This window comes from Macrobrachium nipponense, chromosome 35 (assembly GCF_015104395.2).
Source record: "Macrobrachium nipponense isolate FS-2020 chromosome 35, ASM1510439v2, whole genome shotgun sequence".
Classification (NCBI taxonomy): domain Eukaryota; kingdom Metazoa; phylum Arthropoda; class Malacostraca; order Decapoda; family Palaemonidae; genus Macrobrachium; species Macrobrachium nipponense.
The window spans coordinates 7060121-7085555 of NC_061096.1; the positions used below are offsets into that span (position 1 = coordinate 7060121).

Consider the following 25435-nt stretch of genomic DNA (forward strand, 5'->3'; position numbering starts at 1 on the left):
AAACATTCAACATAATTATACAATGTTAATAATAATCTCTTAAAACGATATGAATACTATTCGTTTGACAATATAATACACAACAAAGCTAAACTAATAACTATATACATGTGAGTATCCTAAAGCATACCATCGAGAGAGAGAGAGAGAGAGAGAGAGAGAGAGAGAGAATAATGTTCACTTTGTTAAAGCTTTTATTAAAAAAGATAAAAGAAAAATGGACGATGGTTTCAGATTACAAAAAACATTAAACGTGAACTTAGAAAAGTACGTAATCCTCATTTCCAATACTTACAGTGAATGATAATTTCCCATTGGTGCATAAAGTTATCTTCTCTAAAATTGTGAAATATCTGCTGGACAAAACGGAAGCATAGAAGTCCTCTTCATTATTAGAGTCCTCTTCATGTAACAATGCCTCATTCTTCATTAGCGTCTGTTATTTGATATAGATTAGTATTCAGAATTAACACTAATAATATACTAATAATATACGATAGACAATAATAAAAAATTTCGTCATTCTTTTCTCCAGTGACTGAAATGGATTAGCTACATAATATATGGTTTGCCAGGTTCAGGTTTTGGGCATGAACATATTAAATCCTTATATAATTTGTCAATTTATGGCAGAATAAAAGAATTACCTTCTGTGCAAGCGCAACTGTAGGGTTAGGAAGGTTTGCCTGACAATTGCTTAGACAATTGGCAAGTTCACCAAAAGTTTCAGCTACTTTGGCCACGGCAATGGAAACAGCTTCATTACTGTCTCCACAATCTAGTTCAGGTAAATTAGCTCTCATGTTTTTGCTGTAAATTATCACTTGCTTCTGTGCTTCCTTTGTCTTCTCTTGCTCTTCTGTCATCTGTTTTACAAGAGATTCATGCCAGCCGACCTTATTGTGCAACTTTACAGCCAATTCTTTGTGCGATTTTATGCTTTTCTGTAGAAAATCTAAATAATCTGACAACTGATTCTCCAATGCTTCAGAAGAAAGAAGTAGATTAAGGGCACTTGATTTATGAGAATCAATCATGTCTTGCATTGTTCTAATTTTGTGCAGTGACTGCGGTTTACAAATGGTGCCTAATTGCTTTTCTTTCATAGCAGAAATAAACCTTTCCATCCCATAATTTACTGGAATTCGTGATGAATCTGAAGCTACAAAGTTTGTATTGCACTCTGGGCATGAAGGTTTACCATTCACAATTAGTTTGGTTATGCAGTCAGTGCAGTAACTATGGCCACAGGGTAGCACACGAGGTCTTCTTGTTTCTTCATCGTAAACTTCATAGCACAGTTGACAAGTATCAACATCCTCCATTTCCTGCAATAATATGAACTAACTTGAGATGAGGGGAAAATAATATAGTGTTACTACTTATATACTTATATATCTCAGTAAACTTTTTTTTTCTGTCGAAATCTCAGTAAACTGTTTTTCTTTTTTTTGTCGGTTGGGTTACGTAGATCTGGCAGGTGTAGAAAATTGATGTGTGCTTGAGGTATGTGTGGTGTGAAAGTGGTATATTTTTCCTAGAAACCTTTAGTTTACAAAACAAAAAAAATTAGATTTTCATTGTTTATATATCACGCATACACACACACACACACACACACACACATATATATATATATATATAATATATATATCTATATATATATAATATATATATACATACATACATACACACAGTGCTCCCACACTTTTACGCGGGAATAGGTTCCAGAACCTAACGCAGAAATGCAAAAATCCCATCTAAAAATGCTTATAACTGCAAAATACCCAGTGACCCCTAAAGTTAAAATGCTCATAACTGTCTATTTTAACATATCACTGCTTAATTTGATAGATAAAACAACATTATACCTTAAATTGTCATACTACAAAAATTTAGTATAATTTTAAATACAAATACACCCCCAACCATCATCTCAAAACAACCAAAGTAATCTTACATTACAGTACTCCTACTACTGTTACTAAGTAGGCTATATACTATACACCCTTAAAATGCCTATAACTGCCTATTTCAACAGCTCATTGCCAAACTTGACAGTTCAAACGAAATTGTACCTCAAAATATCCCAGAACACACTAATATCTCAGTTATGTTGCAAAATTATGTACCGGGCGACAGCTGTTATTAACCCTTACTGGACCGGTAAATATATTGATATGCAGCTCCTCAGGCCTGGTAAACTTTGAGGTCGGCCAATTTACAACAATGGAAAGAGGAAGATATGCAAATGTACAAGGCAAAAGAAAAAAAAATTCTAAAAAATTTTCCCCACCTTCCATGAGAAGTTGAAAATGACTATTTTATCAACTTATATATGTCTTTTCTAATAAATTAACTTATTTTATTTTGTAACATTATAATTACTGCTCACACAATATATAACAGATAAGAAGTAAAAGCAATAATAAATTCTTAGCATATTTGTTGAAAAATATTTATGTAAATTTACCGAGAATGAAGATTCAGTAACTTTTTTTGTACTTTTACACGTTTTTTCTAATATTTTTTTGCACTTTTCTTTGTAACATTACATTCAAAACTTTCATACTATCGTAAAATACAAGAACAAAAAACCACAGCAACCCCTTGGTATCTACAGGATCAATCCGTCCACCACCCCAAACCTGTTATTACTACTCCTGAGGATTAATCCGTCCATTAAGGGTTAAGTAACCCCTGCCATTCCGATGCCTGTTTTCTTTGGCCTTTGTAACTTTGCACTTCGTTCTGTGCCTACATTTCATGTATATCGATATTCCACGGTGTTGTAAGATGATTTTGAAATATTTACTGTACGAGTATGTATTTTAGGATGGTACTATTGTATAGAGCACCCCTGAAATGCGTGGGTTGTTTAGAACGACGGGGCACGTACGCACTTCCAAACGATAGCTATGTAGGTTAAGCAATGTTAGTATTTTTGTGTTTACATACAAATACAGTTAACATGAAAAATGATTTACTACAGCAAGTTCTTGGTTTACGTCATATTGTGATTAGTCCTTGCCATCTTCCTTAAATCTATTACAAATTCTTCTGCAGTCTCTCTCTCAGTATACATATAGTACTTTAAAAGACAAAACACAGCAAATTACCTATGACATATTATTTTACTTACACCATCAAACTAAATTCATTAATGAATTTAGTTCAATAATGTTAAAACGTCACATTGTTAGCGCGAAATTGGAGGAAATGGAGAAATTTAAAGGATTGGAAAAAGCCCGACATACTTTCAACTACTAGATTCCCGCTGATTGGAAACACACATTAAGACAAGAAGTACTGGAAAACTTCACAGAACCACAGACGCATTGATTAGAAAACTGGATAGAAAATTAAACAACCTTGTCGACGACCGTTATTGGTCCAATATTGCTAGAAGTGATTGGGTAGTAAATTTATCAAACAAACAATAAGTGACAATGCAGTGCATGCGCATTAGGCTTTGGTTTGTCGTTCTTCATTTGCAACAAACCTTCAGCTTTATCAATAGCGTCATCTTTATATAGGTCTGAAAAATACTGTGATCTACCACAAAAGTATTTAGACATTATCAAAGGCATGCCATATAGGGCTTTGTATGCCTGTCATGAAAATAATTTCCCTGCTGGCTACAAAAAAAAAAAAAAAAGTTTACACGAATTGAGGTATGACACTAGCTTACACATTACTAAGGCCAATAAATCCAATAGTTTATTAGTTTTGGACAAAATTGACTACATAGCAAGCATACATACTTTCATAGATGAAACTAGCAAAAAAAAAAATTAATAAAAAATCTGTTAGACCCAGTAATAAAAAATTTTAATATCACTGTGAAACAAATTCGTAAAGATGAAAAAGAATTGTTGCGTAAATTAACTGTAAAGTGACCCTCATTACTTTATTTACATGGCCTAGTTAAAACTCATAAGAAAAACAATCATATGCCAATTCCAATTATCATTAATAGTAGTATAGGATCAATTGCTTATAAAATGTCGCAATATATCACTAGAATGTTATGTGCATTACTGGGAACTGTATCTAATTCACACACCCAGAATTCTCTAGTGCTATCTTTGTCAGTTTTGATGTAAGCTCCTTTTTACCAAAGTCCCTATTGACTCTGTGCTAAAATATCTAAGAAATGAACTTTGTATTGCATGATATACCTATGTCCGTTACTCAGATAATTTCATTCAATAAGTTGTGCGTTTGTGATTGCAGATTTACTTTTAATGGAGAATATTACCAACAAATATTTGGTATGGCTACGGGTAACCCCTTATCACCTCTCCTTTCAAACTTGTTTATACGGAATTCTTTGAAAGACAACATCTCCCGAATATCACAATTGTTCCCTTAAAATTGCTCAGATGTGTAGCTGACATTTTAGTAGTCTTACCTGTTGTTCGATGTAAACGATTTTCTGTCTAAATTAAATAATTTAGTGCCATCAATAAAATTCACTCTTGAAATTGAAAATGTTATCACTTTCTTAGATGTATTAATATATGGAGTCTTTCCAGTGTAAATTCAGTACTTATAGGAAAGCCATAAATAACTTAATATATGTACATTTTTATTCTGGCCACCGTCTTGATATCAAAAATTAAATTTTTCTTCGATTTCCTTAGGGGCTTTGCGGATTGAGAGTCCACAATATCTTGAACAAGAAATAGAATACATATAGATAAAAAATGATCAATGCTACCCACCTCATATAATTGATTTATGTTATAAAAAAGGTCACAAAAAGTTTTATAGTGTTGTTAATATTGAAAAATAAACCCACCTCATATAATTGATTTATGTTATTGAAAAGATCACATGAAACCCATAAAATCAATATTTTAATCTTTTAACATAAATGTAGTGTTCTCTTATAACAATACCATTATAGGTATGCTAATTAACCCTTAAACGCCGAAGCGGTAAAAATCAAAACGTCCCCCGATTAAGAGTTCATTTTTGGTTCCGTTTTTTGTCATTCCCTGAAGTTTAGTATGCAACTATCAAAAAGGATAAAAATTATCATTATCATATATAAATAATGCGATATATGATAGCGCAAACCAAAATTTCATATATAATTGTATTCAAATTGCACTGTGCGCAAAACGGTTAAAGGTAACAAGTTACTTTTTTTTTCGTTGTAATGTAAACTAAATTGCGATCTTTTTGGTATATAACACATTGTAAAACGATAAAAGCAACACAGAGAAAATATTATCACAAAATGATGCATGAATTCGTAACGCGCGGATGTAAAAAAATATATTTTTTTTAAATTCACCATAAATCTAAATATTGTTATAGAGACTTCGAATTTGTTTCAAGATGAAGTTAAATGATGGAATATTACGATACTGTAAGAGTTTTAGCTTACAATTGCAGTTTTCAAATATTTCGGACGAGTTAAAGTTGACCAAATGTCGAAATTTTTTGATAATTTTTTTTATATGCAATTATTTCGGAAATTAGAAAAGCTACAACCTTCAAATACTTTTCCTTTTATTCTACATGAAATTGCGCACATTTTCATATATAAAACTCTATGAAATGCCTAATATGAAACGGAGTAAATTTTCCGAGAATGCGATGTACGCAATTCGGAGATTTATGGCGGAGAATCCGCGCGCGGAGGGAAGGTAAGTTTTTTTCATAAATTCACCATAAATCGAAATATTGTGCTAGAGACTTCCAATTTGTTGCAAAATGAAGGTTGAATATTACTAAAATATAAGAGTTTTAGCTTACAATTGCGTTTTTCGACCATTTCGGTAGAGTCAAAGTTGACCAAACGTGGTTTTTTTCTATTTATCGTGATTTATATGCAAATATTTCGAAAATGAGAAAAGCTACAATCTTCAATTATTTTTCGTTGTATTCTACATGAAATTGCACACATTTTCATATATAAAACTTTATATAAAGGCTAATTTAAAATGGTGCAAACATTACCACAATCGCACGTATGATTTTTTCGGAAGAGTTACCGCACAGACGTAAGGAAAATGTTATTTTTTTCATAAATTCACCTTAAATCGAAATATTGTGCTAGAGACTTTCAATTTGTTACAAAATGAAGGTAAATGATTGAATATTACTAAAATATAAGAGTTTTAGCTTACAATTGCGTTTTTAAACCATTTCGGTAGAGTCAAAATTGACCGAAGGTTGAAAATTTTTTTCACTTATCATTTTTTATATGAAAATATTTCAAAACTGATAAAAGCTACAACCATGGGTTGTTTTTAGTTGTATTGTGCATGAAATTGCGCACATTTCCATATATAAAACTTTATGTAACGGCTAATTTTAAAATGGTGCAAACATTACCACAATCGCATGTATGATTTTTTTCGGAAGAGTTACCGCGCGGACGTAAGGAAAATGTTATTTTTTTCATAAATTCACCATAAATCGAAATATTGTGCTAGAGACTTCCAATTTGTTGCAAAATTAAGGTAAATAGTTGAATATTACCACAATATAAGCGTTTTAGCTTACAATTGCGTTTTTCGACCATTTCGGTAGAGTCAAAGTTGACCGAAGGTTGAAATTTTGGCACTTATCGTTATTTATATGGAAATATTTCAAAACTGATAAAAGCTACAATCATGAGTATTTTTTTGTTGTATTCTAAATGAAACTGCGCATATTTTCATATATAATACTTCATGTAACGGATAATTTAAAACGGTGCAAAAATTACGTCAAAGTGACGAAATAATTTTTGAGATGTCACTGATACTTTTTAGTGCGATAAGAAAGAAATTCGCGCTTGCGCGCCTGCGTAACGATTGTTAAATCCAAAACCCAACGGCCTTGCATCCGTGAACTCCCAGCATCCCCCAAGGTGCGTGATTCAAAAGTTTTCGGCTGGTAGGCCTATAAGTATTTTTCCGCGAATTTTTAAACAAACCTTTTCGAGTCGACGTATGGTACGTCCATTCGGCATACGGGGGACATTTTGACTCGACGTTTAATACGTCCAATTGGCATTTAAGGGTTAAGAGTAGTCCAGTAACAAACAACATCATTTACAAAATTCATTGTAAGGATTACCCTGTCTTTTTATATTAGCCAATCAAGCAAAGATTTAAATGTACAAATAAAGCAGCATATGTATTCAGTTAGAACAGCCCAGACTTTAAATGTACAACTGGCCATGGGAGCGAAAAATCTCGCTGTATAAATTGGGAAAATAACTCTGTAATTGATAGGTCTAATGATTATGTTTTAAGAAATTTACTGGAATTAGCAATTATACAAATCTCTATTAAATAATATAAAACTAAATCTTAGTCTGGGATTGTAGCATTTGGACCCATATATTTGTAAAATGTTTATGATAGACCTAAATTAAATGAATTAACTACTAATTAATTAGTCACATATGTTTTAATTCATTAATTTTTTTTCTCATGCTCATTGTTACAGTTGAATGAGGCGACCCCATGTCCTTGTGACACTAGTTGTGGGGCGTATCGAATGTAGTCCTTCGGCGTTGCTGGCTGACAGGATGCCTCCCCTGGCGGTTGCCTGGGGGGTTCTACTGTCGACTGAGGGGGACCAAGACTGCAGAGGGAGCGGCATTGTGTGCGGTGGCGGCATGGGACGTGGCATGGGGACCCCCAGGTGCAGTGGTGGCGTAGGTTGGGCTGGGGAAGTTTGCCGCGGCGCAGCAGCGGCGTTAGGTGGGCAGAGCGGAAACACAGGTGAGTCAGCAGGTCGAGGAAGAGCACAGGTAGCGGTGTCGACAGGTAGAGGAGGCCCATAAGTGAATCAGAGGAGTTTGTGGTCCGAGGAGGACTACAGTCAACTGTGTTGGGAGGGTGAGCAGGTTTACAGGTGTGACAACAACGTCAGGCAGGCCGAGTGAGCCCCAGGAGTGACAGCAGCATCGAGTGGATTGAGGAGGCCCACAGCCAGCGATGCCGTGGGGGCCGAGCAGGCTCACATGTTCGGCTGCGACCTTGGGTGGGTAAAGCACGAATCTGGGTGCAGCCACTGCGTCGGGAGGTTGCCTGGGGACTCAAAGGTGCGGCAACGGCACTGGGGGAAGAACCGAGGAGGCCCGCAGGTTCGGCGGGTCGAGAAGATATCTGGCGTCCCCTGGTTGAGGTAAAGGATACAGTGACATTGGATGTTTCTGGACCGCCGCCTGAGTTTGCGTTGGCTGACCAGCACCCAGCTACCTGTCCTAAAAAAATGCCAAAACACGCTTGAGTCCACTAAAGGTTCTCTGAGGGTAAGCGGCCGTAATTAGTCCGTTATAGGCTCAGAGAGGTCACCAGTTTTGAGGACCAGAGAGTAAGACAGGTAGCTGGGTACTGATAATTTATTACAGACGAACTGGGTTGACATAGACAGGTGCGGACGGATAAGTAGTAACGACTTGCACCAAGAGTAGAAATGACTCTAGAGACAATAGATTTGTTTTCTTACAGACATACATTCATAAATAACTACAGACGCAGTCTGTGTTCATACATGGTGATTATATTGGTGGAAAGGCCAGAGAATTCTACACAATATGGAATACATTAGAATTCGGTACATTGTTACAGCTGAATGAAATTAGTGAAAGGACGTTGTCCTTACAATCCTGTAATGTCCGTTTACATGTGCTTACCTGTACTGTGTTTCTCATCGTTCTGATCAGTCTTGCCTTTAGTAATCGTTAAGACCAAAAGATTTCAGGCAGTTCTCATTTTTCATTTTCCTCCACGGCATTACCTTTATATATTATATTATATTATATTACATATGTGTATGTATGTATGTATGTATGTATGTATGTATGTATATATATATATAATATTATATGTAAAATATATATAGATATATATACATAATATATTTAGGTTACGTAAAATTATTACTACTTTTGTTGGTTTAAATCAGCCTTGTTTACATTTAAGTTGACTTTTTGCTGAGTATGTTTACTCTTGCGTTACCGTAAAGATAAGTGGCTTTACAATCGTTTGTCAGTGTTTTTGCGCCTCCTCCTTTGTGTATTAGTGAACTATCATTTTAACGATAGTTTTATTCTTTTGCTTTGTGTTTATAAATGCTGGGAAGGTGACGAGTGGACATGGTGGACCGGTCAACGACAGTTCGGGTCTTGACAAGCTCTCACCAGGATTGTTTCCCGTCGTAGCTTTTACATTTTGGTTTATTTGTTGGACGACTTAGAACCTGTACATTTCGGACCACGCACTTAGATATTTCCCTCACGGATTTTGGTAGACGCAAATATACGTCTCTTGTGCGTGTATCTTCGGATCACGGTTTTTCTACGCAGGTGTTGTTGTCACCTGCGACCTTCACGCTGCTGTGGGGAGCTTCGCAGAGGCTGTGTCATCTGCGACCGCTGTTTCTGCCCCTTATTCCCGTCGGAGGATTTTTACGGGACCAGTGTCGTTGCTATATCTAGGCATTGGATTTGGATTTACTTGCTGTTATCCATTTTCGTCCAGCTGCTCTATAAGTAAGCGAGAGAAACTTGGCTCGTTAGGTGACTAGTAGGGAGGCTGCCGCCAGGTAAGACGAATTATCGTTCCTTTTCCTTCGGGACACCGTGTTGCCCTTTAGTACCTGGCGTACAGTACTGGCCCTTTTGGTAGCAGTTTGGATTGATCACAGCCCAGGATTCAACACCTATTCTGGTACTTCACTTGAGGTGAATTTGTGTATTTTTTTTCAATCTGAATTATTTATAAATATATATATATGTATGTATATGTTTACATGTATATGTTGTCACATTTAATTCTGTGTTGATATTTAGTGGACTGAGTTCCACATTGCTTAGCTTGTGTGATAGGTAGGAATATTAAGGTTCTCCTTGTTTTCATCTCTTACTTTTTTCTACCTTATTATTATTAGGTTGGTGATTTTGGCTAGCCTTATTTTGGATCCAACTCATTAAATATCAAGTATGTTTTCTCTCGTAGAATTTTCTCTTGTTTAGGGCTTAGTGTAGTAGCTTTAGGTTATCTTCTGAGATCCAGAGAACCAGGTATTTGTTCTCTTGATTATGTACCCATGTAATTGAGTGTATTTATCTCACAAGGTTGACTTAAGTAACTCTCTAGTTTATTATACATATTGTTAAGTTTTCTTGAGTTTCTGTTTCCGTCCTTTCTTGTCACTGAGGTACATGTACTGACTGCAATCTTTAAACATAAAAACCTAAAATGAACCTGTACCGCAACCTGGGAGGTTGTAACAATATATATATATAATATATATATATTGTTACAACCTCCCAGGTTGCAGTACAGGTTCATTTTAGGTTTTTAGATTTAAAAGCTGGGGAAAAGAAAAGCTGAACTTCCTTTTATCTCAACAGTTTTGGCCTCCACTGGCCCTTATCGAGACTAAAACCTTGTGTGTGTGTGTGTGTGTGTGTGTGTGTGTGTGTGTGTGTGTGTGTGTGTGTGTGTGTGTGTGTGTGTGTGTATTTTTACATTTCAAACCAATGCATAGAGTTCGCTGTTATTTCTCCTGTAAGGATGGCATTTTGCCAAATGCTCATCCTTCATCTGTATATACTTTTTACACCATATACTAAAATGTAGAGCATTTCATGGCCTATCCACCGATGTATATGTCATATAAAAATGTACTCTCTGCACGAAGATGTATGTATATTTTCAGCTGCAAAGAAACACTCGCAGCGGGGGTTTCGTGATGGACACAGCATTTCTGTCTGCACTGCTGCCTCATATACAGCCATCTCTGTTCAATAAAGTTAGTTAGAGCTTTCTCCTTGTCTGATTCCAATTCTCACAAATGGTGACCTCCCAGATCAGGACGGTAGCACCACAGGCCACCTACCTTAGAAAAACTTTAACGGACCCGTACAGTGCTTAGTCTAGGTTCACTGGTGGACCAATCTGTGGTTGACCACAACGCCATTAGTGGACTCAAAATGGCACGTCCTCCACAGGAGTGTTTTGGTGTTTATGTCACCAGTCGATTGTAAGAGTGAGCTGGCAGACATGGAGAACTCGGCTTAAAATAGGGAGCTGTCCATCACTGTTCTTTCTGGTTCCTCAACGCCCTGACCCGCGGCACGATCCATGCTCTCCTTAGGTGGTCCCCCGACGCCCTGACCCCATGCCCTGCTCAACGTCCTTGCACATCGTCACCGTGCCGCGGAGGCCCACTCCGTTCGAACTGCTGCCCTTCTCCAGACAGAACGTCGCGGCCTGGCTACACTGTGCGGAGATCCAGTTCGTGGCTCCACAGGATCACCAGGGAAGGAACCAAGGTGGACCTCATCACTGCAGCCTTCCTGGAGGATGTGTTCAACTGCCTCGCCCTCTGGATGGCCAGCCAGCCCAGAGCACTGCCCTACAAAAAAGGACTTAAGACCCAGCTCATCCAGGCCTTCTCCCTCCCGGTCCCCGAGAGAGCCGCCCATATCTTTGACCTGGTGGTCAACCCCATGAACACCCCAAACTTGAGGCTAGCCTGGCACAAGCTCCAGGACCTGGTACTACTACCGGAGGTGGACCACCAAGGATGCAGGAAGGAGGTAAGCTTCCTAAGACAGCTCTTCCTCCGCCAACTCGCTCCCCAGGTCCGCACAGCCAGATCTCCCACACGGAAGACCTGGACATAGAGAGCCTGGTGGTGCGAGCCTTTGTGGCCTGTTCACTGCCACCCAGGCCGCAAAACTCTCCACCCCACCATCAGCCAACAGACTGCAGCTGGAGGTAGGGATCAGTGCAGCCTTCCAGAGGAGGAAAACCGTGCAAACCCACCAGGACAATAGTTGGTGCCGCTTCCACCATTAGTTCAGCAGTAAGGCGAGGAAGTGCGAGCGCTCCTGCTCCTATGTGCCTCCAAAAAAAAATACCACACGATGGAGGCAGCGCCCAAGGCCAGCCCCCCTGGGCAGCAGCAGTAATGAAGTCTCCCCCAGAAGATTTCATGTTAAGGACACAATCTCCAGCCACAGGATTGTTGGTCAACACTGGTTCCATGCAGTTGGTGTTCCCGCCTTCAGCAGAGGACCGCAGCCACACCCCCACCGCCCTGACTGCCCTCGTAGCTGTCAACGGAACCCCCATCTGCTCCTACGGCACCAGGACCCAGACCATCGTGTTCCTGGGCCGGACCTACACCTGTGGGAAGAAATGGCAAAATTTAGCTTGCTTGGCAGATTCGCAATACGATGAGGTAGCAGGAAGGGAACTGGCATATCTCATCTATGAGATCAGCAACAGTCCTAACCAAAAAGATACAAAAGCATTCATAGATATATTAGAAGGATATATTCCTTCAAATTGGAACAAATCAACTGAAAACATCTTGAAAATAATTGAAGTTCCAAATAAAATCCAAGTGGTCAAGAGACTCATAAAGAAAATATACATAAACCAACATATTCCAACAAAGAATATGAATAAGGTGAACATTGTGAATATCCTAATTGATGCATTAGGAAAAAGAATGCCAAAAGCATGCAAACTGTGTAAGGTGTGGTATAGCATCCCAGACCATCCAAGATTGGAAACTGCAAAATATACCGGAAGATGAGGGATCTGGGGCAACCCAACCACAAAACCTAATCAGAAAATGTGCTGCATGCAACATTCCGACCCATCCACAATGTGCTGAGGTAATGCAAGATATGAGAAAAGATACCAGAATATTTTGCTCAACATGTCTATCATGGATAGACAATGTTATTAAATCAAGATTGAATGTACAAATAGTTGAGGATGAAGAGGAAGAGGAAGAAGAAGAGGAAAATGGAAGAGAAGTAAACAAAACTGAAATGACAGAAAAAATAAGGAAAACAAAGAACAAGATAAAAGTATGGATGCAGAGATACTCATTGATACTACATGTGAGGCAATAAAGCAGCATACTTACGAAGAAATAAATTACGATATAACAACACAAAAGAAAATCCTGAAGAGGCTCTACCCAGATCTACACAATGACGGGAAAGAGGAAAAAATAGACAAAAAAGACAAAGTCTGCAACCTTTTAAAAAGAGGGAATTGCAGATTTGGAGAAAGATGTTACTACAAACATCTTAAGATATGTCACAACTATGAAATATATGGTAAATATGCATACCTAGATGGCTATGAGGATGATTGCAGAGATCTGCATTCAAAAATATGCAAAAACCTAAAAGAAGGAAAAGGATGTAAGTTCGACAAAAAATTTAAATATATGCACCCTGTAGCCATGAATCATAATCAAATATATAATCAATCAAGTAATAAAATCCAAAATAAGAAAGAAACAAATAAAGAGAGGAATAAAGAATATCAGGTAAAAGAAAAAAGCAAGCCATCAACGAGATATGCAGAGATGTCAGCAAAAAATATCAAAGCCTCAGCTCCAAGATTCTACTCGAGATAATAACTGTATTTATTATGCAAGAGGATATTGCAGATACGGAGAAAATTGCAGATTCAGAGGATATGGAAAATACAACTTCTACAGTAAAAATATAAAATGGTCAGAAATAAATGAAGAATTAAAGATTGGGATAACATTTTCGTAAGTGATGACATAAGGGTAAATACGGAGATGATATATAAAATATTAGAGAAAATAGTGGATAAATATATACCGAAGAAGAAAAGTAAACATCAGTCATGCATACCAAGAGACAGAAGGATCTTGTTCCCAGAAAATCAGAAAGTGAAAAAAAGGTCTTGCAAAAGAAAAAAAATGCATGGAAAGTTATAGAACTAAAAATTAAGATAGAAAATGCAGAACAAAAGATTATACAATCAAAAGAAAATGAAAAACGGGACTTGGAAGAAAAAACCCTCATAAATACCAAGCAAAACCCCAAACTATTATACTCATACGCGAAACAGATGAATAAAAGAAGAATAGAATTAGGCCCTCTAAGAATTGAAGGGAGATTAACGAATGAAATTCACCCCTAGAATAGATAATGAAGACAATGATATAGAATTAAGGAACGAAAATAGTGAATATTTAGCTGACATAGATATTAATGAAGCTGATATTGTGCAGGCTATTAATGAAATTAAAAATGGAGCTGCAGCAGGGCCTGATGGAGTTCCTGCTATTTTGTTAAAGAAAGTAGTTCATTCTATCGCAAAGCCACTTGCAATATTATTAAGACAAAGTGTGATACAGGCAAGAGCACAAATTAGCATATATTACCCCTACTTCCAAAAGTGGATCAAGACTAGAGGCAAGTAATTATAGGCCTGTGAGTCTAACATCACATATTATGAAAGTGTATGAAAGGGTAATGAAAAAAAATATTATGAAACATTTAATAAAAAATAATTTGTTTAATATAGGACAACATGGTTTCGTACTTGGAAGAAGTACACAAACCCAACTGTTAGTCCACCGTGAGAACATATTCAAAAATATGAAAAGCGTAAATGAAATAGATGTGGTTTATCTAGACTTTGCAAAAGCTTTTGACAAGGTAGACCATAATACATTAGCGAAGAAAATTAGAAAACACAATATTGTGGATAAAGTAGGAAGATGGTTAAAAGAAATTTTACACAACAGAAAACAGATAGTTATTGCAAACGATGAGAAATCGGATGAAGCCAAGGTAATATCCGGTGTGCCACAAGGTACGGTGTTAGCTGCAATACTGTTTGTTATTATGATTGAAGACATAGACAGTAATGTTAAGGATTCGGTAGTGAGTAGTTTCGGCGAAGACACAAGAATAAGTAGAGAAATTACTTGTGATGAAGATAGGAATGCTCTACAAAGAGATCTTAATAAAGTATATGATTGGGCAGAGGTAAAAAGGATGGTATTTAACTCTGATAAATTTGAATCAATAAATTATGGAGACAGAGAAGGAAAGCTATATGCATATAGGGGACCTAATAATGAGACAATCACAAATAAGGAAGCAGTTAAAGACCTTGGTGTGATGATGAATAGGAACATGTTATGCAATGATCAAATAGCAATTCTATTGGCAAAATGTAAAGCAAAAATGGGAATGTTGTTACGGCACTTCAAAACAAGAAAAGCTGAACACATGATTATGCTTTATAAAACATGTTCGTAGTCCACTTGAATATTGCAATATGATATGGTACCCACACTATCAAAAGGATATTGCACAAATAGAGTGTACAAAGGTCCTTTACAGCTAGAATAGAAGAAGTTAAGGACCTTGACTACTGGGAAAGACTACAATCCTTAAAATTATATATATCTAGAAAAGGAGAAGAGAACGCTACATGATAATTCAGGCATGGAAACAGATAGAAAGAATAGCAGAAAACATCATGGAACTAAAAATATCAGAAAGAGCAAGCAGAGGTAGATTAATAGTGCCCAAAACTATACCAGGAAAAAGAAGGAAAGCACACAGGACATTAATCCACTACGCACCAGCATCGATAATGCAGCGTCTATTCAATGCGTTGCCAGCTCATCTGAGGAATATATCAGGAGTGAGCGTAGATGTGTTTAAGAATAAGCTCGACAAATATCTAAACTGCATCCCAGACCATCCAAGATTGGAAGCTGCAAAATATACCGGAAGATGAGGGATCTGGGGCAACCCGAACAAAATGTAAGGTCTGTAAGGTCTGTGAGGCCCTTCTTCATCGCTGATGTACGAATCCCTCTCCTGGGGGTAGACTTCCTAGCACACCACGGGCTCTTAGTAGATGTAGCCCACCAATGCCTCTTCGAAACCAAGACCTTCCTCTCTTGCCCACTCATCACAGGACCGAGGGTGCCCACCATCTGCTCCGTTTTTTCCCACAGGTACGCCTCCGCCATACAAGAGCTCCCAGATGTCTTCCGACCTGAGCTTGGACAGGTGGCAAGGGGCACGCTTCATCAAGGCGGAAGATGCTTGGCCCACAAGACAGCAATGTCACCTCGCAGCCATCTCTGAATTCAGGTTTTCCATCAAGTACGTCCCCAGCAGAAGGAACCCCGTTAGCTGACGCCCTCTCGAGGATCAAGATAAACTACCTGCACATAGGCGTGGACTACAAGGACCTAGCGCATGAGCGAGCCCCCGACCCTGAAGTACCAGCCTACCGGACTGCCATCACTGCCCTCCAATGGGAGGACAGTCCCTTCCAAGACGACGCTCCTCTGTGACACCAGCACCGGCCGCCTACGCCCAATACCCGCCTCCGAGAGGAAGCTGGTATTTGACAACCCGTCTCATGACTGAAAGGTTCGTTTGGCATGGCATCAAGAGGGACTCCTGGGAGTGGGCCACGAACTGCATCACATGCCAGGGCAGCAAGACAGGAAGGCACATCGAATCAGTAATAGGCACCTTCCCTCAACCTAGGCGAAGATTCGGGCATATCCACGTCGACGTCGTCGGGCCCCTTCCCCCATCTAACAGTGCCAGATACCTCCTGACGGTGCTCGACCGGTCCACCATGTGGCCAGAAGACACCCCGATGTCAGAAGCCACCACAGACACCTGCGCTGAAGCCCTCCTATCCAGCTGGATCCGCCACTTCGGAGTGCCAGATGGGCATCACTACAGACCTGGGAACCACCTTCATCTTAGAACTCTGGACCTCCATGGCCTACAACCCCACAGCCAATGGCATGGGGGAAAGGTTGTTGATTTTTCTAGCCTCAAACCTCAAGGGTGATTTTTCCTTGTTTTTAGAAACTACTAACGGCGTTTGTTTCCTTTTTGACTCGCAATAATAATAATCAGCATTACCATTGCCTACTGAATTAATACCAAATGAATGGCAGATATTCTGTAGTTACAACACTCAGTGCTGAGTCGTTGCGAGTCAAAAAGGAAACAAACGCAGAGTAGTTTCTTTAAACAAGGAAAAATCACCCTTGAGGTTTGAGGCTATAAGATGTCGAATACCTCAAGAACCAACAACCATACAACTGATTCGTTCTCACGGAGCTCAAATGTTCTCTTCTGACTCGCAACAACTCATAGTATTTACATTTTGTAACAAGTTCTGTATAAATAGAACAAGTTAACAATACAAGTTAATGAAACCAGCACTACAACAGAGTTTTCCCTATTACTGCAATTTGCGAGATGAAACTCTACATACTGGCATGAACAGAATGCGGTCTGGGTAGGGAAATGCCATGGCTCGAACCGTTGGGACCATCACGTCTTCCAGTATTTCAAGGTATTGGTCGGCGTTGAATCTTCCCTGTATTTCTGCCAGCTCACCCAGGGTGTATAAGTTAACCCATCCCCACACGTTACAGATATATATATATATATATAGTATATATATATATATATATATATATCTATATATATATATATATATATATATATATATATATATATATATATATATTTATATTATATAATATAATATGAAGTAATAAAAGTCCACACTTATGTAAAATGTGTATTAAAAATACATAAAAGACAGGAGCTTTCGTCTACTTGATCAGTAGACCTCATCAGCCGTACTGATTTTTCCTTTTAAAAAAATATACAAAAAAGTTACGAAGGACAGGCAGGACTCTGGAACCGTCTCCAAGGGAGATAACAACCAAAACAATCTCAATCATGTTATTCCCTCGTTCAAATGTCTGGCCAAAAGACGAGCCGATCGTCGTGGTTGAACTACCTCTTCTGGAGACGGTTCCAGAGTCCTGCCTCTCCTTTGTAACTTTTTTGTATATTTTTTGAACAGGAAAAATCAGTACGGCTGATGAGGTCTACTGATCAAGTAGACGAAAGCTCTCGTCTTTTATGTATTTTTAATATACATTTTACATAAGTGTGGACTTTTATTACTTCAAGATATTCCAGTCATGTTATGGTGATATTGATATATATATATATATATATATATATATATATATATATATATATATATATATATATATATATATATATATATATATATATATATATATATATATATATATATATAATATGCAAGTATCATTATGAGGCGTCATTTGTCGGAAGGGTGAGCTGGACATAATCTTTAACGTAAGGTTCCGTCTCCCAGTTCAAATCTCTCCTTCCTCCTGGTTTGAAAAGCTAAGCGAAATCTTCCTCTCCACGATATACTTCAACTTCACGTGGCTTTTCAAACCAGGAGAAAGGAGAGATCTAAACAGGCAGAACCTTAAATTAAAGATCATATCCAGCTCACCCTTCACAATTTGACGCCTCTCGTAAAAAATAATATATACTATATATGTAACATTTGTTTTGCAGGACAACTGTCTCGTTCACACAGCCAGGATAGTTAGGCGATGGTTTGAGGAGCAACGAGACATTGACCTGCTGGACTGGCCAAGTAAGGGGTGTGATATGAATCCTTTGGAAAATTGCTGGGGGACCATCGTCAACTCTAGGATCCCAGGCCAAGAGCGATCATCAAGGCAGCTCCTCCAGCACACCATGTCCGAATGGGAGATATTCAGAAAAAATCAACAAATCGTCTACTATCATGTAGCCTCCGTCCCCAGTAGACTACAAGGTGTCATCGCCGACGATGGTGGATGGACTAAATACTGATACATATTTTATAATAAGTGGTTATTTTTCAATCTATTGTGTATCCTTAATAATATGGTGCTGTAATATTTGTCCCTTAATTACGTATACGTTGCAATGTTACTAATATCAGGTTTGGACGTCAAAATGAGTGTGTGTGTGTGTGTGTGTGTGTGTGTAAGGATATAATCTCATTATTACTTGATACATTCTTAACGTTGGAATTCACACCTGCAGGACGAACAGGGAGCAGAAGTTATAAACGTGTTCTTGATAGGGTGGGAGTGAAGGATGGAGGGAAAAATGTTGGGGGAAGACGTGTGGAGGGGCGGGTTTCATCGTGCGTCTGGAGGCACAGTTCCAGTGTTACCAGATCACATCCCGCCCTTGTGGCTGAAATGTGTTTACTTATATATGTGGCCGACTGTACGTCCACGTCATTGTTGTCCTTTGGACAGATTTCAATTCGCAGTCCCCTATGGGTTCTTGCATTTTGGGAGACCCGATTGAATATTCTATTGAATTGTACTCTCATTCCAGTCCATAAATGCTCGCATTTAGGGCTGGTTCTTATGCCTGTTCCTCCTCGATTTCTACAGGAGTTGAGGAGGGGCCCACCCCGATGATCGTTTGAAGAAATTCTTTGAAATTTCTAGCACTCTCCAAAGTGTTTGAAATTTCTAGCACTCTCCAAAGTGTTTTGGTCTTCTACGATGATTTGGCGAATATTTAACCGTTCGCAACTCTGCTTCCGAATCTGGCAAGTCAGCATCAGATAGCTTCAAAATATGAATAAGGAAGCAGGTGCACTTGGGCAAGAATTCCTGATAACTGTCACTACAATAACCGGGAATCTAGCTGCAAGAATTCCTGATAACTGTCACTACAATAACCAGGAATCTAGCTGAATGTTCGAAGTCCTTGGAATTTCTGGCATTCTCAGTGTTATGATTTTTCTGTATTTCCAAGCACACGGGCGAGACAGACTTTTTTTTATACCGGAATGAACAAGGAAATAAGAGGAATTCTGTGGAGTCTACTCCTTGGAATTCGAACCCAAGAGACTATGTTTTTGGTTCAATCTTAGGACCTTACTGAACATACGTCAATCCGTTCAGGATAGATAGCACCGAGAGGTATGAACACCTCTCTAGTGCTACCATTTTAGGAACAACCAGTTCTGCTTGAACTAGTCGTCTTTGGTATCCTGTTTATAACTGTAGAAGTCTTCCTTCGGAAAAACTTCACCTCTCTCTTCACTAGAGAATGAAGGAGGTTTGCTTCCAGTCCTTATTCTTGTCCCTCGAGCGAAGAAGAATTAGGCTGGAGTGCAATTTACAGGAACCTAAAAATATACTAGTATATTTCTCTCGCAACATGCTTGTTATCAGTTGCATTGTCCGAGTAGTAGGCGCATACCTGTAAGTTAACTCTTCTGGTATGTGACCGAGACGAATAGTAAGATCTCTTAATTAACCTGGAACTCAGGACAGCCTTTCAGGACTCCCATGAGTTACCGGTTTTGATTTTGAGATAACTAGTGGTATTGTTCCCCAACAACACCACAGCATTTCCATCATCACCTAACAAGAGGGTTTTCTTCCATCCCATTTCGGTTAAAATGCAGATGTTCGAGAGTATCTTTTTCGTGCTCGATGGTTCTAGCCGAACATATTCCTTCATGGTATGCTATACCAGGCAACTCAGGATGATAACAAGTTGAGCAAGCGGTGTATGGCTCTGCCTGAGTACTGCTTGCTCTCCGAGATTCTTTTTGGCTTGGTATTGTTTCTCCTCTGTCGATGATTGACTATCAGTTCGAATCTCTGCCCGGCAATCACAGACTTACATAGGTCTCTGGTTGGCTGGAATTCTTGCATACATGTATACATCTCTCTCCTGCACCACATATGCTGTTGTGAGAGTTTTCAGACAGAGATATATGTCATTAGACTCGTTATCATCTTTCTGTTTACCCCATCATATAACAGAAGTCTGTAGCCGTCTTCTGCTTCATCGCATCTGCCCCATCGGCCACTGCGATGATGCAGAATGATATTCTAATATACATTTCCTAATTCGTAAGGTGTTCGGTGTTCAATTATTCTTTGTTCACCCTAAATTGTAAATGAATAATAGAAGTAAATAGAAACTTCCTCCCTGATCCAACCAACGAGAAGCAGTTCTTCAGGCAGTACAATCCCTGCGTTTTCATTACTGAAAAACTCTCTGCTTTCACTGCAAACTCAGACTTTCTCGCCGAGCAACAATGAAATAGCGGATTAGTTTTTCAGTCCTTTGGAACACAACGGGGATTAAAGTCATCATAACTGGTTGGTGTCATCGATGGGACTTTTCTCATGATCAGAATCTTGAGAGTTTACTTTTCTCGATTCAACTGTCAAGAAGTAGGTACATATTCACCTTAGTCATTCACTAGTAATAGAGAATTGTTCCTCCTTGCTTGATCACGATTCAACTACCTGATGAGAAACCTTTGTCTTGCTATCAAAGGGACCTCAGTCTCTAGAAGGTGACAATCGTCTGATGGGAGCATTCCTCGCAAGAAACATCATCTCGTCTCTCAACATTATTGGCAAACAAGATAGACAATTTGTATAGTTATTCACAGCACAACCCTTCAAAAGGCAGGTGTCATGTTGTGACTATGTCTCGGATGCGTGACAGTGTAACGTCGGCACCTGTTGACGAGTCTGAGCCCTTCATGATCTGCGCTGTTGACTTTGTATTGGTTGATCCAGATCAGTCATTACTTTGTCCTATTGGTGTGTTGCTGTACCCATGAAGGATCGACACCCATCATTGAGTGTCGGTGTCTTTATCTGCTGCAGACTGCCATTGCAGAAGTGTCCAATGACACGTCTTCCTCCGAATCTCATGAGATTGTGAGAGACTTTTTCTGCAGTTGGATAGTCTAGTGGATGGGTACATTTCATCACTCTGAAGAACATGTCAGATAGATGAGGTCTCATTGCGACCATATTTATATCTTTCTTCCTTCGGATCTGCCCACAGGTCCTTGGAATCTCTTTTCCTTGGACCGATGGTGGACGCTTGAAGGTTGTGTTTGCTTACCCAGCTCCTTCAAGAGGACAAGTTGCATCTCACCTACTTACCTACTGTGTGTGGTTCTAGAGGTAAGAAGGGTGCGAGATTGACTGGCCTCTCCACCTTCCCCACCTCAACCTTCTACTCCTGTTCCTTCAAGTTGAGGATAGGACTCGAACTTAAAATGGCTGGTCGGGCGATTGATGCTGTAAGCTTACACACCTGCTCCTTCCTCTAGCAAGGGGATGAAGGAGACTGACAATAATGCAAACCCTTCTGAGAAATTTGCATTAATACCTCCAATTCTAAAATATTCTTCCCAGACCTTTTTCGGATGAGTTATGATTCCTCACTCATTTAGAAAAGGCCCAAAGTCTGACTCTTGATCATGCAGCTCCTATACTCCGATCAAGTTGTCAGAGGCAGGCCACTCCTCCTCGCTCTTACGACCAGGAGGAATAGCCCAGGTTTATAGAACTCCAGTCAATTCTAGAGGCTCACTCACATTCCTCCCACCAATCGGTGAGTCTTCCTTATGTAGAGAACCGAGGGTTTGTATATCGTGTAGGAACAAATCACAATTTTTTAAAGTAAATTGTATTTTTCCTAACTATACAACATGAGGTTCTTTACATTTATGCCCATCTCATGCCACCACTCAATTTGAACCTGGGCCAAATGACAAAGTAGTGTGTTTACATCCGGGGAGGCAAGCCTACCCGCCTACCAGACGGTAGTTACTGCCTAAGTACCTCGAAGAATATAACGGCCGTAATTCCAGCTACACTGAAAGTAATTCCTTATGTAAAGGACCTCAGGTCTGCATAGTTAGGAAAACTACAATTTACTTTTAAAAATTGAGATTCTTCCATCACAACGACAGGATAATATCAGCATTGAGGTATTCAGTGATGTACTTTCACTTCTTACATCTCGTAAGTCTCTTTCACCCTGTTGATACTCCTTTCACCCTGTGTTGATGCTCCAACATCTGCATCCAAACATGATATTGTAATGATACAATTAAGTTTGTTCATACTTACCTGGCAGATATATATATAGCTGATAATTCCGACGACCGACAGAATTTAAAACTTACGACACATGTAGTGGGAGTCAGGTGGTTAGTACCCATTCCCGCCGCTGGGAGGCGGGTATCAGGAACCATTCCCATTTTCTATTCATAATTTTTATTTCCACTGTCTCCTGAGGGGAGGTGGGCGGGTAATTAATTATATATATCTGCCAGGCCAGGTAAGTATGAACAAACTTAATTGCATCATTACAATATCATTTTGTTCATGCAACTTACCTGTCAGATATATATATAGCTGAATCCCACCTTTGGTGGTGGGAGAGACAGAATAGAGGATTTAGGAAACACATATATGCAGATATTTGATACCTTGGTTCCTTACCTGTTAGCATAGCTGGCTTCGTGATTACTGCCACGTAAGTCTGCTTGTGCTACTAAAGTTGCCAGCAAGGTAGAGACCTATGAAGCTGGTGCACTCCAGATGATCTGTCAACAGGGGCGAAACCACGACGTGACTAGACCATGGACCATACTAATAAGGGCAACGAGACAAAAATACAACCACCTGGCTTAGTTTACCAAAGGCATCCCACTTAACTAAGCTAATGGAAGGGAGACCCGGCCCCAGGCGGTCACCCCACAACCATAAAACACAAGTTAAAAACCCCCCTAATCCCTAAAGGATAGGATGAGTGTTACCTCCTTGCCCCAAAACAGTGTCTGCAGCAATGTATGGTGCGAGGGAGAAGCAATTTTCGTATGTCACTTTCACCTCCTGCAGGTAGTGTGAAGCGAACACCGAATTGCTTCTCCAAAATGTGGCATTCAAAATATCTTTGAGCGCCATATTTTTGTGAAAAGCTACCGAAGTAGCAATAGCTCTCACCTCGTGAGCTTTCACTTTCAGAAGCTTCAAATCACTATCACTGCACTTATCATGAGCTTCTTTAATCGTACTTCTGATGAAGAACGCCAGTGCGTTTTTCGACATAGGAAGATCAGGCTTCCTCACTGAACACCACAAATTGTCAGACGAACCTCTGGAAGCTTTAGTTCTCTGCAGATAGAACTTTAGAGCCCTGACAGGACACAGGAATCTCTCACATTCATTTCCCACTATTTCTGACAACCCTTTGATTTCAAAGGTCCTCGGCCACGGGTTGGAAGGATTCTCGTTCTTTGCTAAGAACGCGGGACTTAAAGAACAAATCGCATTATTGTCTGAAAACCCAATCTGCTTGCTAATGGCCTGGATTTCGCTAACCCTCTTCGCCGTCGCCAGAGCGGTTAGGAAGATCGTTTTCTTTGTCAGATTCCTCATAGAAACTGAATGAAGCGGTTCGAAGTGACTCGACATCAAAAACTTGAACACCACATCCAAGTTCCACGAGGGTACTTTAGGCTGGATGACCTACTTAGTCTCGAAAGATCTAATGAGATCATGAAGGTCTTTATTATTAGTCAAATCGAGTCCTCTGTGCCTGAAGACTACAGAAAGCACGCTCCTGTAGCCTTTAATAGTTGGAACAGCTAACTTCACTTCCTCTCTCAGATAAAGAAGGAAGTCAGCTATCTGGCTCACAGAGGTTGTGGTGGAGGAAATGCCCTTCTTCCTGCACCAGGATCTGAAGACAGCCCACTTCGATTGGTACAGAGCGATTGAGGAGGGCCTCCTTGCGGTGGCAATCGCCTTCGCCACAGGTCTTGAAAAACCCCTCGCTCTGGCCAACTTCTTGATAGTCTGAACGCAGTCAGACTCAGAGCAGGGAGGTTTTTGTGGTACCTCTCGAAGTGGGGCTGTCTGAGTAGATCTTTCCTTAAGGGCAGAGTCCTCGGAAAGTCTACCAGGAAGGACATCACCTCTGTGAACCAGTCGGCTGCTGGCCAGAAGGGGGCGATGAGTGTCATCCTCGCTCCTTCCGATGCCGCGAACTTCCTCATCACTTCCCCGAGGATCTTGAGCGGGGGAAAAGCGTATATGTCTAGACCCGAGCAACTCCAAGGTAGGGCGTCTACTGCGACTGCTCCCGGGTCCAGAACTGGGGAGCAATACAGCTGAAGTCTTTTCGTCCTGGAAGTTGCGAAGACATCCACCTGCGGACAACCCCACAGGTTCCACAGCGACTGGCAAACCTCTTGGTGAAGGGTCCACTCTGTCGGCAAAAGCTGTCCTCGTCGACTGAGAAGGTCCGCTCGAACATTCTGTACTCCTGACACGAACCTTGTCAGGATAGTGACGTCTTGGGCTTTCGCCCATAAAGGAGTTCCTTTGCGATGGCAAACAGAGAAGGCGAGTGAGTTCCCCCTTGATTTCTTAGGTATGCCAGTGCTGTGGTGTTGTCAGAGTTGATCTGAATGACTTTGCCGGATATTTCTTCCTGGAAGAACCTGAGCGCTAGGTAAATCGCTGACAGCTCTTTCAGATTGATGTGCCAGGGCACCTGTTTCCCTCTCCAGGTGCCCGACACTTCTTTCCCTCCTAGTGTTGCTCCCCAACCCGTGGACGACGCGTCGGAAAACAACACTAGGTCGGGGTTCCGAAGTTTGAGGGAGAGCCCTTCCGCGAGCTTCCGTGGATCTGACCACCAACTTAGGTGATCCTTCACCTCTCTCGTTAAACACAAGATCGCCTCCAGATCTTGTTTGTTCTTCCAACTGTTGGCTAGGAAGAATTGAAGAGGTCTGAGGTGCAGCCTTCCCAGAGAAACAAACTTCTCCAGTGAGGAAATGGTCCCCAGCAAACTCATCCATTCCCTCACCGAGCATGTTTCCTTCCCCAGAAAGGTAGCCACTTTTTCCAAGCATTGAAGTTGTCGCCCCTGGGACGG

The 25435-nt window shown here is 39.9% G+C and overlaps 1 protein-coding gene across 2 annotated transcripts in view; it reads right to left on the reverse strand.

Moving 5' to 3' along the window:
- LOC135208412 (uncharacterized) overlaps positions 1 to 25435 on the reverse strand; it is a 55587-nt gene that overhangs the window by 22396 nt on the left and 7756 nt on the right. For both annotated transcript variants that reach the window (XM_064240549.1, XM_064240550.1), the window contains exons 2-3: positions 648 to 1328; positions 296 to 436 (exon numbers count right to left, since the gene is read on the reverse strand). In XM_064240549.1, the coding sequence (XP_064096619.1) occupies positions 296 to 436; positions 648 to 1325 (819 nt within the window). In that variant the 5' untranslated portion in view covers positions 1326 to 1328. The remainder of the gene's footprint in view (positions 1 to 295; positions 437 to 647; positions 1329 to 25435) is intronic.